Below are 16,585 nucleotides of genomic sequence, written 5' to 3' on the forward strand. Positions count from 1 at the left end.
TTACTACATTATATTAGCAGCCTCTGCCACTGCTTTATGCCTGTTGTAAGATGTTGCTAATGTAAGATTTTGCTATTGTAAGATGTTGCTAATGCAAGATGTTGTGCTGGTTGTGCACAGTTATGTGTTGTTTACTTGTTTTATCATTGTTGTGCCGTTCTATTATTTGATTATGCAATAATTTATAATGCACGTTGAGCAATTAAGACATTTCTCTAAGGGGACTTGCAGTCCAGAGGTCCACCGGTTCAATTCCTCAGCATCTTGGCTGCAACATTGGGCAGGTGTCTTCAATGCCGCCCCCACCCCCAGAGCCTCCTTGTCAACCGAGCAGTAATAACGGGAACACCACAGTGAGTCGATTGGCAGATCACACGTGGTAGGGAAAAGTGTGTCTACTCGTAGCTTTCCAAGTCGTCTGGCTAGCATGGACGGTGGGAGATGGGACCAGTGGCACAGTGGCTAGTTGACGGCACTATGCACCTGGCGTCCTAAGTTCGATTCCCAGCCACGGCTAACATCAATGGCGAGTGATGTCCGAACCAGTTCTGTTTAATCAACTGACACTAACCAGCTTGGTGAAGTATGGTCAAGCAAATCCCTTGACCCATACAGAGTGGACAGAACTTCATTGAGCAGTAGCATTACAAAGTGCTGTAATGTAATAGTATTGTTATTTACAGTGGAAATGTATAGTTTAATGTTAATAACTATCAAATCCATTCATATTAACTAACATAAGAAAATCCATTTGTGAGCTCTGTCCAAAATCATAATGCTCAAAATAGTCACAAACACGTAAGGGGGACAGTCGGCGTTGATATCGAGGTACCTATCGATACAATTCAGTTGCTAGGTTCTGTTACTATCCCTTCTCAAATGTATATTCTGTTATACCATAGGGCTAATTGGTGTGTTGGAACAGATATTAAACTATAAAGTATCTCCATACATTTTTACTGAAAACTTTCGTGACTGCAGGAATTCATAATAATAATGTGTTTGTTTATCTACGTGACTTTACTGAAAGAACCAAAGTCTACATACACTTCATGTTCAATTCTTACAATGCATTGGTCACCGCCTGTATGCAGCCTAAGGCTGAGACACAAGTAAGAGCAAACAATGTCCATGTTCTCCGAAGTTGGTGACGCACATGGCCTCAAGCAATGTGTACACAAGCACCATGAATTAAATCATAATACAGAGAGATAAGTTTAATTGTTTAAATGAGACAACTGACTTCAAATGTATAACGTAATGGAATTAATTAGGTTTCATTGTCGAATGTGTCTTTCCCTGGCAACGTGTGTAATGTAGGTCAGCCACTGATTTTATTAAACCTAAAAAAATGTTCGTAGTTGCTTGTGCAGTAAAACCTCTCAAATCCAAACAAGTATACCGGAATTTGGGGTAAGCCACATAGGCTATCGAAATCTAGATATAAATAACCAAAACACTCAAACTGCAACACTGTTTACGTGCTAATTGAGCTGCACGTGGTAGGATGTGATGTTCTGTCGTCATTCCCATTGCATCATTCTACCATCAAGCTCTCATCTAACCATGTGTAGGAAATTCTACATACACTTAGCAGTAGAAAGTCTAATGGGCTGCCAATTGTAATATATATTTCTAAAGCTATATAGTGATCTGTTGTATGGAATTTAGTGAATTATTAAGCCCCCTTTGTAAAGTTCCTCAGTAGGCTGCGCTCCCTTATTTACAGCTCACGTGAAATATAAGATTGGCAGCCGAATCAAAGCGTATGTATGTACGGTGAACTTCTTTCGCACCGTACGTAGCCAAACGTCTTACTCAATAATTGTAAATGTTGTTGATTCACTCTTCAACACACCGGTGGGCTAAAGTAGTGAACTATTTGTCTTTTGTCAACGTGACACTTTTTTACTGATTGGCCGTGTCGGGTGGTGGAGGGTTACGACACATTTATATATAACACGATTTAACCCAAAAACGTTTATTCTGAATGTACAGTTCAGCTCGCCGTTGCAGACATGTTTCTTTGTCTTTTCCCACTCTCGTCCTTTGCTGCCCACTCATTTGACAAAATGAACTCCCGGTGACACATCCCCCGGGCGATCAGCGCCTTGCTCCATGTGAATCACTCTGCCAGGCTGTGCGCCTGCGGAGATCGCTTGCGCACGTGGAAGGAAGGCTTTAATTGTCACGAAAAAATGCGCTAATACAAATAATTTATCCACGTTCTTTTTTTCACGGCACGTGCATATCCATTCCGTTTTTTTTTGTAATTGGCCACCATAGTAATAGCAAATGTTTACTTTTTAAATTCATCAACATGTTGAAACCTGATATTCAACTTATTCCAACATGTTATAATGTGTTGGCAATGGTGCACAAACAACAAAACTAAACATATTTGTCAATAACACCTCCCTAAACGGACAACATATATCTAATCTTGATTTGAAGCTTTCGTGACTGCAGGAATCCATACTCTTTGGTTCTTTCGGTAAAGTCACTTAGGTAGAAAAAATAATAGATCACGACGTTTCGATTGCAATGCAGGCAATCATCCTGACTTTACCAAAAGAACCACAGAGTAACATATATCTACTCTCATTGGCCTTTGAGGGAAATATTATTGGCGAATGTGTTGAAAGTTTTTTTTTGGTGATTCATCAAACTTCTGTGTTCAGTGTATTCTGCATGAAAAGCATTCGCGTCTGTTGCGATGACGTTGGTATGTTTATTGTTGTCACTGCATATCCATTAAAAACAACGTGGCGCTGCTCAATAGAGCCAGCGTCAGACCTTCCACAGAAAGCCAAGAGACGAGGAAGCCTGCGCCTATTCATCGGTATCACGTTTCGTGAGCAGGCTGAATCACATACGCAGGGACGCTATCAACACAAGTCTGCTAATGTTGGTGCTTCGCAGCGATGGAATAGCCCCCCCCCTCCTTCCCCCACTGATTGCGAGACAAGACAGCTGGCATTTTTAGACGGACCGCCAACACGGCGATAAAGTTTAAGGTTGCTATGCGCATCTTGACACGCAGCTCATTGCGTTTGTAATTTGACGGATTTATGCGTGCGCCTAGCAAGCTCGTACAAGGCTGTAGCACTCCCGATTTTCTTTTAATGAGTATTATTTAAATTCTCTCACTTCAGCTATGTGTGTCCTATGCGCCGTCTTGATTTCTGTCCGATTTCAACTCGACTCAGCCAGAGGGCATTGTTGCACAGATGGGGTTGACCTCATGCTGTTTTTTGTGCTTGCCAATTCTATATCTAACTTGGCCCTCATTCGTTGGCAATCACTGTGATGTGCCATGTGTCAAGGTACGGCAAAAAGTATTTTTGCATTTTGTTGCCGTAACATCTGTCCTTTACCAAACACCTCAGCCATAATCTCACGTAGTCATGCACACCAATGCTGGTCCAGCTTGAAAATAATTTTGAGATTCAGAGGCTTAAGACTAATTCCGCAGTGAATGGCATTATTATTAAATTACAAATATAAATTTTCTTAAATTTTTCTTGATTAAAATATTTCACCTAGAAACACCTTCGTGATGGCGCGTCTCATTTGCAATCGTATCTGGCATGTCAATTTTCACATACATAGTAAACACATAATGCCACGTATACAAATATCTGTAATGCAAATCTACATATTAAAACCCGCATTTGATAAGTATTTAAACAATTATTTTAAAAAATGTTAATTATTTTTATATCTACATGGCTTTACCGAAAGACCCAAAGAATATAATTATAATGGAATTACAGCAGAATCCCATTTCAAAATTGAGCAATGCATTTGCTACATCAGCTGTTTTCAATGTGCCATTGCATTTGGCAATATTACAAAGGTACGGCATGCAGTCTGTCATCGAGCACCAACATTAGTAAACCGTTTTTGAGCTTTGTTCCATAAGTAGTACACAGTAGTACTTTCAAGTAACATTGCTATCATTAACCCATTTGGTAGATCTATCCAAGTAGTCCTTTGAGATACCATCAGTAAGCCATCTCTATCTGACCATCACTGCTTCTCTATCTCACGCATAGTGTCTAGAAACCATATTCGATCATTCATTCCATCTCGGTAGCTTCCACTGCTGGCTGGTAGGAAGGTGGTGAGGAGGAGGAGGGGTACCATCGCTGCCGAGGCCGGGAGTGGTGCCACCTAGAGCGTGCGTGTCCCTGCAGAGAAACGCACGGACAAGTCGGCGGTGTCGGGCGCCATCCGCCTGCGCATCAGCGTGGAGATCAAAGGAGAGGAGAAGGTGGCGCCGTACCACGTGCAATATACCTGCCTGCACGAGGTAAAGCCACGTGTAGCGTGCAGAGCGGTGGCCCGGCGTGATTGACATGTGGCCCTGGTGCAAGGCGTGAAATGTGGCCCGCTGTCTCTTGTCACTGTACCCTCTCCCTCCTCGTCGCGGGTGCCGATGGCGTGTTTCACACGACGGTGTAGGCCGAGGCATTTCGGTGTCTCGGGAAACGGGTCAGGTGACACACACTCAGCACTCACAGCTGACCGACTGCAGACCTTGACACGAGTCCTAGCAAGATGCCACTGCCTTCGTTTCCTGCGCCGCCTAAAGCCAGGGCCTCCAGCCAACCGCCAACACTCACCCCTTGCCTTCCTCACTTTATGTAGGCCAGAGACGATCCTTTTTGATGTATATCCAGTTTTAAAATGCTTTACATTCTACAGAGATATGCCAAGTGGCACAATGTAACACACAAACTGTGCCACCATTATATGCAATTGAGTTAAATGGAAGAGAAATACCTATTTCAATTTTGTATTTTTTATGGGAATTAATTAAATGGTTGATACCACAGACTAGTGTTTTCTAAACAAATCTCTTTACATTTTCTTTCAAGCTATCTACGTGCATTTACCGAAAGACCCAAAGAATATGAATTTCTGCAGTCACGAAAGCTTTAAGTCAATATCTCTTTACTCATGATACGTTTACGCATAGTCACCACTCACCAGTTATCCAGTTTTATGGAATTTGAATGTCAGACCTGGGCTTGGTAGAATTAAATGTAAAATATAAGTTGCGTGATGGATTTGTTTGGGGACTGGGCTGTAACAATCCACCATCTGCATGTGAAATCCTGGTTTATCTTAAGCCACTTTGAGGGATTTACACCCCATATTTCAACCAGCTCAGTCCTCTATTGGCATGCACATTGTGTCACGGTGCCGCACAACCTTCCGTTGCACCTGCAGTCTTTTCTGTATTCCTCCTCCTTTCAAGCATTCTCTGAAAGTGACTGTGATGCTGCGTTTGAAACATTCAAACGCTATTATTCATTATTGATTTGGGCATTAGGCCACGTAATGATCCGGCCAATATCTTTCTGTATAACCCTCCACCACCCAACTTAGGGGTTTGTATAATAGTTTGTACCAGGAGTTTGTATAATGAAAACTGGATATGGGTGATGAATGCTAAAGTTGACCTTTTGTAAACCAGTGCTTGCAACTTGACACACCCATTTATCTGCCTTGTATCCACGGCAAGAATTGCAGTCGGTCGATGGATTTCAGTTTTGCCTTCAGACGCAACACTCACAATCATTGTGGACACCAGTGGTGGTCAGGGAAATAACGGAGTTGATGGAGTCGGGAGGGGGATAGATGGAAGGAGCAAAAGCCAACACTCCAATCAATTTGCATAGCAGAGATACGTATGTGTGTGTATCTGCATGTGTGTGTGTGTGTGAGAGACTTCGTGTACATATGACTTGGTTGTGTGTGTGTTTTATATACGTGCGTTACATGTAAGCACCGCTCTGTACAAATTGTAAGAACGGGAAATCCCAAGGACGAATTGACTGCCCCGAAATCGATCATAAAATCCAATTTTGGTAAACCTATAAAATAAAACGTGTCAACCCGCTAATGTAACTTGCGTTGCTGACGATTTGTAATGAGGAAAAATGGTTCATCAGCAGGGGCGGAGGGGGGGGTGCAGTGGTCGGCACACCACACGATGAAACGTCGAAACCTTGGTTTGTCTGGATTGGCGGAGTAATGAGTGCACTTGCTTTTAATGCCAGGATTCTGAGCTGCAATTTAATATGTTTTTTGATGGATTTAATAAACGACATTTTTCCATGAAAGGCATTGTATGCAGGTTTGACATATAATGAGTATTGCCACCAAACATAACATTATATTAAATCAGCTTTATATGTGCTTAAGTAGAGGCTTATACAACTCCAATACAGAGCAGGGAGGAATTATTTTTTTAAAATATTGTCACTAACTAAATATTTACCTCGTGTGAGGAATACACAGGGTGCTTGACTTGCCACTCTCATTTGTTAAGAAATGTTAAGATGTTGTTGGAGCTTCATTTCAAACACTTGTATAATTTTACAATTGTATCCTACCACGTCACTTAGCGTTCATATATTTGACCATGTAGTTTCATGTGGTTATTATGTGTTTAATTTAAAAATTAAGTCTTACAATTATTTTTCAAAGGCAATTGTTAATTTTTAACAACATTGTTAAGATTACTCAACTAAATGCCCTTGCAAGAATAATCATCGACGAGCGTCGCTTTACGTTTACCACTTTCGCAGAATCTCTTCCACTACCTGACCGACATACAAAACAACGGCGTGGTGAGGATTCCGGACGCCAAGGGCGACGAGGCGTGGAAGGTTTACTTTGACGAGACGGCGCAGGAGATCGTGGATGAGTTTGCCATGCGCTACGGCATTGAGTCCATCTACCAGGCGATGACGTGCGTACAGACCCCGCCCCCCTTGCCCTCCTCCTCCTTCACGTGCCCCTCGTCGTTAAACGGCCCTCCCGTTGCACTTGTAAATCGACGGTTAGCAATGTTGCGTATTTGCACATGTGCACATCATTTACCCGTGAGGCACTGCTTGCAGTTATCTGCGTGTCCGACGAATATGAACGCCTAATATGATTACGTGTGTATAATTTGTATGCCTAAACACATGCTAATTTCACGCGATAATTTCAACAACATTAATGATCATTACTATTCTTCAGAATAAATCAAAGCATTACTAAGTCTTCAACTTAGGAACTTTTGAATATTTTTATGGTTTTGTAAATGTTGAAAACAAATTTGCGTGCGAATTTTTTCATACTGAAATAATCCGTTTTTAAAAGTTGTATTGTATTTTTTCAATGCTATTGTACCAACATTTTGACATTTTAGGAAATCTCCAAAACTATCAAATTAAGGTGGACTAATATGGCCTCTTTTGGTTTAGTCAATGCTAATATTGTTATTTTCTAAGAAACACCCAAACACATGTGCGCTGTTATTCTAGGTAATGCAACAATTTCCAGTGAGGAAGCCAGCAAATTGCTCCGTATGAACATTTTTTTGGAAATGCCGCATTTCGCCTGGAAAATGGAGCACTTATTCCGTATGATGAGGGAACTCTGCCACATTCTAGCACAGTCGTGGCTGCCACTACTCTAGGGATATCTCACATGGTTAACAACCTGATAGCTAATTGAGATAATGAACATTAATGGCAAATAGTTGACCCATCACAGAACCCTTTTGGGTTATATCTTAATGTCCTTTAAATACGTGTTTTATGTAACCACGTGTTACCGTGTTCACTTTCATTATTTCTTCGTGTCCCTAATTTACATCATTAGTGATCCCAGCAAAGTTCTCAATAGTTTCTTAACGTTCTTCATTTATCCATGACACACCATGCTGATATATTATTTCTTAATGTGTGTTCTTTAACCCTGTGCATTTCCTTTAACATTCCTCATCACCTTTATTTTACCACAGGAAATACCACTGAGGTTAATTATCTGCCACTTTCTCTCTTTATTTTGGAACATCTGAGTGAGAGATATAAATGTGGGTGTACCCACATCTTCCAAGATGTCTGGTCAGAGTGGAAGAGTAGGCCAAATTCCCTGGAGCACTCTCTCAAGTGGAAGTCCTTCTTTGAGCAGTGATGTGAACAAGTACTTGGCTTGCTGCACCTTTGTAAAATATAATAAATTCTGCTGAAAATGTAAAAGCCAATGAGGGTGATTATAATTCAAAGGCCACTTCAGGTTGGTTTAGGCTAAATTATGTGCCCAGAGAAGGCCTGTGGTCGAAGTAATCACATCTAATTAGCACGATCACGAGCCCCGCTGAGGAGGAGGAGGAAGCAGCAGATGGCGTGGTGCTGCGCTACGGCCCCTTTAATGCTCTTGGGCAGCATATCGCAGTGATCTTTCAGCGCTACGGCGCTATTGATGGGAAGCCATCACAACTCTCAGTGGAGTTTCATATTTTTTATTTTACATTCTGAGAGAGGACATTTGTGTTGTGAATGGCCCCGAATATAATGCATTCTGTGGCTCTAGATATACAAACATCTGGTGACAACTCCACATGATTAGGAATCTAATGTCGCGTGTCGGTAGATTTATTCATTTGTGAGTACATGCAGTGGTCGAAATTGGCGGACACACGATGGTACGCCATTCAGGCAATGCTCAGAACACTAAACGTGTACCAGCACTTTTCAAAGCAGTTCCTTTTGCTGTGCCACAAGCTATCGGCAGGGAGGAAACTGCACTGAACATTGGCTGCATGGCAAATGGGCATCAATGGGCTTCTACTTTTCCATTTCGACCACTGAGAAACGTGCCAACGCGTGACTTTGCGTGCAAGTTGGCGAGCACACGCGTGAGTGTGTGTGCGCGTGCACTTCAGCACACACACACACGCGCGCACACACACGTGTGTGTGTGCGTGCACTTCAGCACACACACACACGTGTGTGTGTGCGCGTACATTTCAGCACGCGTCTGCTTTCGTGCGGTTGTACTACATTGGGTGGCCGTTGTGAGTTTTACCACGTCTGTTTTAACGTCGTGCTCACGCGCTTGCACTTGCAGGCATTTCTCCTGCCTGTCGTCTAAGTACATGTGCCCGGGAGTCCCTGCGGTGATGAGCACCCTGCTGGCCAACATCAACGCCTACTACGCGCACACCACAGCCTCCACAAATGTCTCGGCCTCCGACCGCTTTGCTGCGTCGAACTTTGGTGTGAGTCCTGCAAACCCGCCGTGCATTCTGTGTCAAAGATTAAATTACCCCGAATGTTGTCCTTTGAGGGTCGCGGTTCCATCTTACGACGAGTGCTGCCCACGCAAATGCGAGATACACAGCCGGGGTGGAGGGTGGGGTGGCTGGAGGGGGGCGTGACGTCAGTGCGATGCACGACCCGGCACACCGCTGCGAATGTGATTGATGTCATCACGCAAGATGTTGCTGTCAACACTACAAGCAACCTGCCCGCTCAAGTCCCAGCCAGCCAGCAACATTTTTTTTTTATAATGCAGTATCATATTACCCATTATTTTACTTAAGAATTTTAGATTTCACAAGCAGGTACATTCATATTTTTTCGGGCATAGGATGAGCCTCAGATTATTTTCAGTTATTTGTAGCCAATGTTCATTTAATCAGCGTGTAGTCTTCATCTAGGTCGATGATAATACATGGAATTGAGTTTGGTCTTAGTCTGTGGATCTCACTTTTGTCATTCAAATACAAATTACTGACTAATAATGTGCCCAGTGTTAATTCAGCCAGCATTTCGTGACTACATGAAATCCACAGACAGACCAAGACTTTAGAGGAAGACTAAAACATTAACATGCTGCCTAGCAGTGTGCAGCATGTGCCCGTTACACGCTGAAATGGTCTGGGGGAATTTTTGACCTCGGCATTGAAAGTCACTGCCCCTTTAGTGCATTGGTTCTTTGGTTAAATATGAAACCATTATTGAACAGAATTCTTACTCATATATGTGTGCTGCTGTTTGTGACAGAATTTCTGTTTGGTTGGCGTAGTGTTGCACGGCGCTGTTTTGTGATAGTATGTTGGTTTGTTTAGTTTGATGGAAAATGTGTCTATTTAGCAGCAATTGTAAACTTAGCAAATGTATTCTCGTCACAACGTGTTCATACAATGTGAATCTTCAAAACAAAATATGCAATCGCAAGGTTTCCTGTAAGTGTTGCTTCTCTAGCAAAGGCTTTGCTCTTGAAATTGGTCATAGCACAGTCTTTCCAGATAAATCGTGGGAGCTGAAGAGAGATGACAGGTGTGTTGGAGGTCTCGTAATTGTTTAATTCCTCCTATCTGTGACAGCTTATTAATCAATTCTGTTATCAGGTGTGGCCATCCTATCCCCAATTTCCTCCCATTATCCACAGGCCACTGGAGACCTTCCCAAAGGATCATTGCATGAAAAAAACACATAATTTGGCCCGGCATATTGTGTGTACTGTGTTTGAATCCTGAGTCCACGTTGCTGTACAATAATAGCAGCGCACTGTTATGGAACACGATTTTGGCTTCGTTTGAATTGTATGAGAACAGAAAGAGAGGTTTGTCCGGCTCTTGGACCAGCTGCACAACTCGCTGCGGATTGACCTGTCCATGTACCGGGTAAGGGCCCTTCATGACATTATGCTTTGTGGCATTGGCATGCATTTCGTTTTATTATACTTTGTGTGTGTGTACATATATATATACATAGGGACTCCTCTACTTAGGGTCATTCGACTTAGGAACTTTCAGAGATACGAACAAACCTGTCCGTATGTCCAGTTGGCCCATTCTGACCGAGAGTCGTAAGTTCAACAAGTACCGTGTGTGGTTAATGCAGACTTGATTCCTTGCAAAAGGTTTCTATTTGGTGTGTGAACATCTTAACACCTGTTTTATGGCCATGAAGAGTCAAACCTTATTTTAGGTGATTTATTAATGCGAATTGCATTGTAATTATTTTCAGATAATGAACGCTCTTTTCCCGACCACATTCAATTCAGAATTGGTTCGATTATGCTCCTTCAGACTGCAGTGTATGTTAAAGTTGTGCGTGTCTTGATCGACAGTTGAATTTAAATTATTCACCTTCGATTTGCTCTGCTACAATTGCAATTTGCACCATCACTATTATCTGAACGATTAGTGAGTAGCTTAAGTGTTTTTTTTAATCCTGACAGCGACCAAATTACGAGTAACCTATCGCATCCATTGTATTTTACAATATCTATTCCTTAAAAAAAAGTTAAACCACAATGCAGAAAGCTGAAATACTCGACAGATGCATTTTAAAATTGTACTGTATGGAGGGCAGCGGTGGTGGTGGTGGTGGCGTGGGAAGTTCAGTAATTGGTTGAGCGTCATTTCATTAGAACATAGTGCTTTAACAAGCTGTGCTAATTCTAGATTGAAATTAGCCCACTGAAAGCTTATGGAGAGCATTCATAGAGGTTATTTCAAACCGGTGTATTGCATGCATAATTGGGAACATGTGCTTTATTTCATTGACAGAACAACTTCCCTGCCAGTAACCCTGAAAGACTGCAGGACCTGAAGTCAACAGTGGACCTTTTGACTAGTATTACCTTCTTCAGGATGAAGGTATTTCCTTTCACATTGGTAACACATTCATAAAAGGCATTTTTGTTGGGGTGTCACTGAAATGTTATGGTCAATTCAGACTTGTGTCAGTAGCTTTGAATGTCCTACATCATATAGATCACGATGCTATTTTTGCATATGACAATATGTTCCGGAGCCTAAATGCCAATGTTGACATCTATTAGCCACTCAGCGGGCTTTCAGGAGAGAGTTCATGTCGTTTTGCTCTTCCTCCCTTAAAGTAGTGCAGACTGTAGTTGTTTACAATGTGGCCCAGTTTACCGACAGGTTATAGTGTCTCTGCCTGTGACGAAGTCGACCGGAATGTGCCCGATCTCACGCATCTCGGAAGCGAAGAACGGTTGAGTTTGGATCGTGCTTGGATGGGTGACCACCGTGCATGACAGGTGTTACAGGCTTTGCGGCTACGAGATGGGCAGTCCAGCAAAATCCATCGTTAAACACTGTACTTTTGGCGCTCGCACGTCTTTGCTCCTAGCCTTCAGCAGCCCGCATCAACCAGCATGGTGCATCGACTAACTCTGCTGTACTCATTCATGCTGCTGCGAGGACAGAGGCGGAGGGAGCGGGGGTCCATTGAAGAAATGTTGCCACATTGTTTCGTTGGCCATGAGAAGGGGTCGAACCAGCGATCCCTGGATTGCGCAAGTCCAGTGTGCTAACCATCACACCACAGCAGCTTCTCTCTGTTCACTGGAGAGCACACTCATCTCTGTGTGATATATTCCTGGCGGCTGCAGGTACAGGAGCTGCAGAGCCCCCCACGTGCCAGCATGGTTGTCAAAGACTGCGTCAAGGCCTGCCTCAACTCCACCTACGAGTACATCTTCGCAAATTGCCATGAGCTTTATAGCCGGGAATACCAACCCGCTGATCCGGTAAGATAAACAAAACTGTTCACCTGGTAATATCACAAACCGCAGACCCCGTGATATCACAAACGAATGACTTGGTAAGGCTACAAACGGCTGACTAGATGTGAAAATAGCCAATGTCTCAACCCAGCGACAAGAACTGTACATTTTTTTTGTCATTGTTGCACTCGTAGGCCACCCCTCAACCCAGACGTAAAGTAATGTCTCTGGCATTGCTTTGCCAATGAATGCTAACCGTTCCCACCGGGCGGTAATTTAATTATTTGCACGTTATTTATATATTGTCCTTTACTCAGTTGTCGACATTCATTTACGTCCACGGTGCTGCTGTGATTTATTAGTTCACAAATGCAAATATCAACCGTTTACGTGCATAACGTTCCCCTGGGTTACAGGATAACTTCAGCTTGCATTAGGCATGCAGTCTGCATTTTTGTCCGTTCACACCTCAGCCAGTTCGACTGTGCAGAACACCACATTGCTTGGAATTACTCATTGTAATATCAATGGTCGTTCATATGGTGCACATGCCAAAGAATCTTTAACTGCCGTAGCCCTAAATTTATGCACCAGTGTTAGCTTCCAAATGACCACTCAATGCATTACTTTCTCAACGGAGATTGTCCTATGGAGAGTAATTTACACCACTATCTCAGGGCTGTTAACAGCAGATGAGCACTGCCTCAATCTACGTACGTACATTGAACGTCTTTCGCACCGTACGTAGCCAACCGTGCTCATCGAGGTGCGGAAGGGAAGGACGACACACTAAACTCAACAAGCAGTTCTAAAGAAATGAGCTTTCAATCTCGATGATGATTTAAAAGTGCATAGCTCCAGTGGCTTCCTAATATCGGAAGGAAGAGCATTCCAGACGGCCGCAAAATGCTCGTTTGAGCGAGAAATCACTTTCGTATTACTTTTGTCCACTGCAGCAATTGGTGCTGTTCGTTGATTGTGGGGTTTTATGGAGTTTAACCCTCTGAGATTGTATGAAATCACTTGCGTAGATTGGCTTGCTGTGTAAGCCGTGTACAATGCGCTTGTTTGTTTGCAACCTTCATCGAATGTTGAGAGAACTGTTATATTCGCAGTCGGGCTCCGAGCAGAAACTGTGCTTCTCGAGTGCGGAGTTGTTTGCCGCTATCAGCAGCACTAGTTACTGTGAGACAAAACAGAGCTGTTTGCTAATTAAACTGATTATTTGGTGATGCTGCGTTGGCAAATACTCAAAACATTCGGCAATAACACAGTGGCCCTAATTGTAAAAATATATAACAAGCAACGTCTTGGGCAAATGCACCTCCGATGAGTATGGTTTGCTACGTATGGTGCGAAAGAAGTTTAAATTTTTTTTTTTTCAAGACCATACTATGTGCTATTGATGAACGTGTTGAGTGCTAATTAAGATCACTTTCACACTCCGTCACAAATCTCACACTGCGACTTAGAGGCCCATTGCTCATTTAAATGACTCTATAATCCAATGCACGCAGTAGTATTTATAAAAACATGATTATATACGAGTAGACAATGTTGATTAATAACAGCACTCTATGGTCAATGCACTTAGACTGGCAGCCTGTCAGCTGTATATGGGTTATAGAATGCACACGTGTTATTTTATTGTTCTCCCGCAGAGTAAGAAGCAGGATATTCCTGCCGATGAACAAGGGCCAAGCATAAAAAACCTGGACTTCTGGCCCAAGCTAATCACCCTCATCGTGTCGATCATCGAAGAGGACAAGAACTCCTACACGCCTGTCCTTAACCAGTGAGTTGCCTCGAGTTGATGTCCACTCGGAATGGACGAAATCTCTCTTGTCGTTCATTATGCACATTGTTTAATTCTACTTTCTATGTATGTTGAACTTGCGGTTCATGTTCGTCCCATGTCTCGGGCATGGATCGTTGTTGCAAGAGGTTTTCTGATTGCTTTTGTTTTACATGGGCTTTTTATTTTAAATTAAAATATTTAACCTGGTGTCCAGGGTGTCAACTTATGAGTGCATAATGACCATGAAAGATGCTGATACAAACATTTAAAATCTTTCACTTGTACAGTTTGCATTTATACAGTGAATATCATACCGGGTAAAACACATGAATAAATGTGGTGCACACCGCCAGTTCATTTTGAAAAAGTATTTGGATAAGATTTAGATTTCTGTATTATTTTAATTGTTATCCAACCTTTAAAGTGTATTGAATTAGGTTTAACCTTTGCCTAAACTAATTTAGAAGTGTGCCAGGCCACTTCACCGTTTAATAATAAATCATCTTGAATATATGAGAACAACGGCGATGGGGATACAAAGCTTTGCACAGCTCTTTCTTTTCATGACTATGTCGAGGTCACATGATTATGTTTGAACCTGTTTATAAGTGTCACAAGAATCATCTCTAATAGAATGATGCATCACTATGACATTATTAACAGCTTCCTGTATGGTAAAATCACTAACAATGACAGCCCCCCTTATTATACTGTAGTACTTTTTAAATATGTATTTATTTACTCGATAACATCTTTGCGGTGACAATCATTGCTGGTCGGGTGATAAACCTGAAACATCTTGCTTGCAAAGCATCCCCTCTCCTGTGAGATCATCACAGTCTGTTTCCTTCACGATAGCCGAATGGCTGGCCCACATGGTACGGGGTGCAGTGCCTCGAATCCCATCACTGCCAAGCGTCTCGATGGAGTTTTTTTTTTTACAAAGCGCGCCAGGCGCTGTGAACGGACGACGCCCGCATCAGTTGATGACGCGCCCGTTATTTTGTTTCTTTCATTTCCAGACCCCCCTTCAAACAAATTGCAAACTAAACGCTTTCTATTCGTTGAGCGTGCGTGTGCCAATTTGTGCTCGATGACTCCCGCTGCTCGACGGCGTTTCCCCCCCCCGCCCACCACCTTGTGCCATGTGCTCCTGCGGGTGCGTCGGAGTGAAGTGAAGGTAGCGTGCGGTACATGGGACACTGCGTAAATGAGCTTTGTGTGTTTCCCTAGGTTCCCTCAAGAGCTCAATGTGGGCAAGATCAGTGCAGAGGTTATGTGGATAGCCTTCGCTCAGGACATGAAGTATGCCCTTGAAGGTAGGTACCAGCAGGAACATATATACAATGATTGGAGTGTCGAGATTGTCATTATGCTTATGGATGTGCTGGTGGAATCTAATTTGTTGAACAATGAGCTTATCGCAATGCGGTCTCTCAAATAAATATGCACATATAGCAACACGATACGATGTGCAAGACTATTAAGTGTAATGGAGTACAAATGAGCAAATCCTTGGAAGCTTTGTTGTTACTTTCTATTATCATTATTTTTGTTACACTGTGACAAATCTTCTGAAAGCTTGATTTGCATCGTTTGCGATGGAAAAAATACAACAGTATTACCGTAGCGGGAAAACACTTAGCAGTGCGGCGGATTAAGATGGAAATGAAACAACAAAGCTTTTCATAATAAAGTATTTGCTCTTGAACGTGCAGCAATAGTTAACAGTGCTCACATCTACAAAAAGAGTATTCAGGACATAGGCAGGGGACAGGAAGAGTGGAATGTCGATGCGAAGTTTAATCAAAGAAGACGTTGTCCACCGGTGGAGACGGACCGAGACATTGTTCATGGCTTGCCAACTGTGGGGGCGTGGCAAGGGGCAGGGGGCGTGAACTTGTGAAGCCCACTTTATATATCTATATCCCAAGTGAATTCTGGCGGATCGTTTGATGAGTTAAAAAAGGGCGTTTTCTGGGCAGAGCATTGCAACTTACGTTTAGCCCCGAGACACAACCAACAGCTGGTGGACCTGGGGATCCTGTCATGATTGTGGCTTAAATTGCAAGGTCTAATTTGCGATTCAGGAACAGAGTGGGCGCATCTGAGTTTTGTAAGAGAAGAGAACGGAGAAGAGGAAACATGACAGGGGGAGAGTGCACACGGAGAACAGAGGCAGCAGAGAGGGACACGGAGGGTGGGAGTAGGCAGAGGCCAAGAAGCACAGACAAGGAGAGACAGACACGGAGACAACAACAATGTGTGCTTCGGTTGCACGTCTGGTAGTCGAACGAAAATAACATTCGCATTCAGAGTATGTAACGCACTCGTTAAAATGCATTAGTTCATACTTCTCAATGCAGAAGTCTCCAGAACTGGGTCCTTAAAAACTAATTGTGACTTTCCTGGATAAATATTATCACATAAGTCATGTGCCACTGAGGTGCT

At 42.8% G+C, this 16,585-nt stretch overlaps 1 protein-coding gene across 5 annotated transcripts in view; it reads left to right on the forward strand.

Annotated features, from left to right (window-relative positions):
* Nucleotides 1-16,585, forward strand: part of UNC13B (unc-13 homolog B) — a 176,022-nt gene that overhangs the window by 121,250 nt on the left and 38,187 nt on the right. For 4 of the 5 annotated variants that reach the window (XM_078862355.1, XM_078862357.1, XM_078862358.1 and 1 more), the window contains 9 exons: nt 2,783-2,842; nt 4,200-4,315; nt 6,603-6,766; nt 8,920-9,070; nt 10,412-10,480; nt 11,372-11,461; nt 12,223-12,360; nt 13,998-14,131; nt 15,368-15,453. In XM_078862355.1, the coding sequence (XP_078718481.1) occupies nt 2,783-2,842; nt 4,200-4,315; nt 6,603-6,766; nt 8,920-9,070; nt 10,412-10,480; nt 11,372-11,461; nt 12,223-12,360; nt 13,998-14,131; nt 15,368-15,453 (1,008 nt within the window). The remainder of the gene's footprint in view (nt 1-2,782; nt 2,843-4,199; nt 4,316-6,602; nt 6,767-8,919; nt 9,071-10,411; nt 10,481-11,371; nt 11,462-12,222; nt 12,361-13,997; nt 14,132-15,367; nt 15,454-16,585) is intronic. The other variant, XM_078862359.1, reaches the window with a different exon arrangement.

This window comes from Lampetra fluviatilis, chromosome 13 (genome assembly GCF_964198595.1).
Source record: "Lampetra fluviatilis chromosome 13, kcLamFluv1.1, whole genome shotgun sequence".
NCBI classification, from domain to species: domain Eukaryota; kingdom Metazoa; phylum Chordata; class Hyperoartia; order Petromyzontiformes; family Petromyzontidae; genus Lampetra; species Lampetra fluviatilis.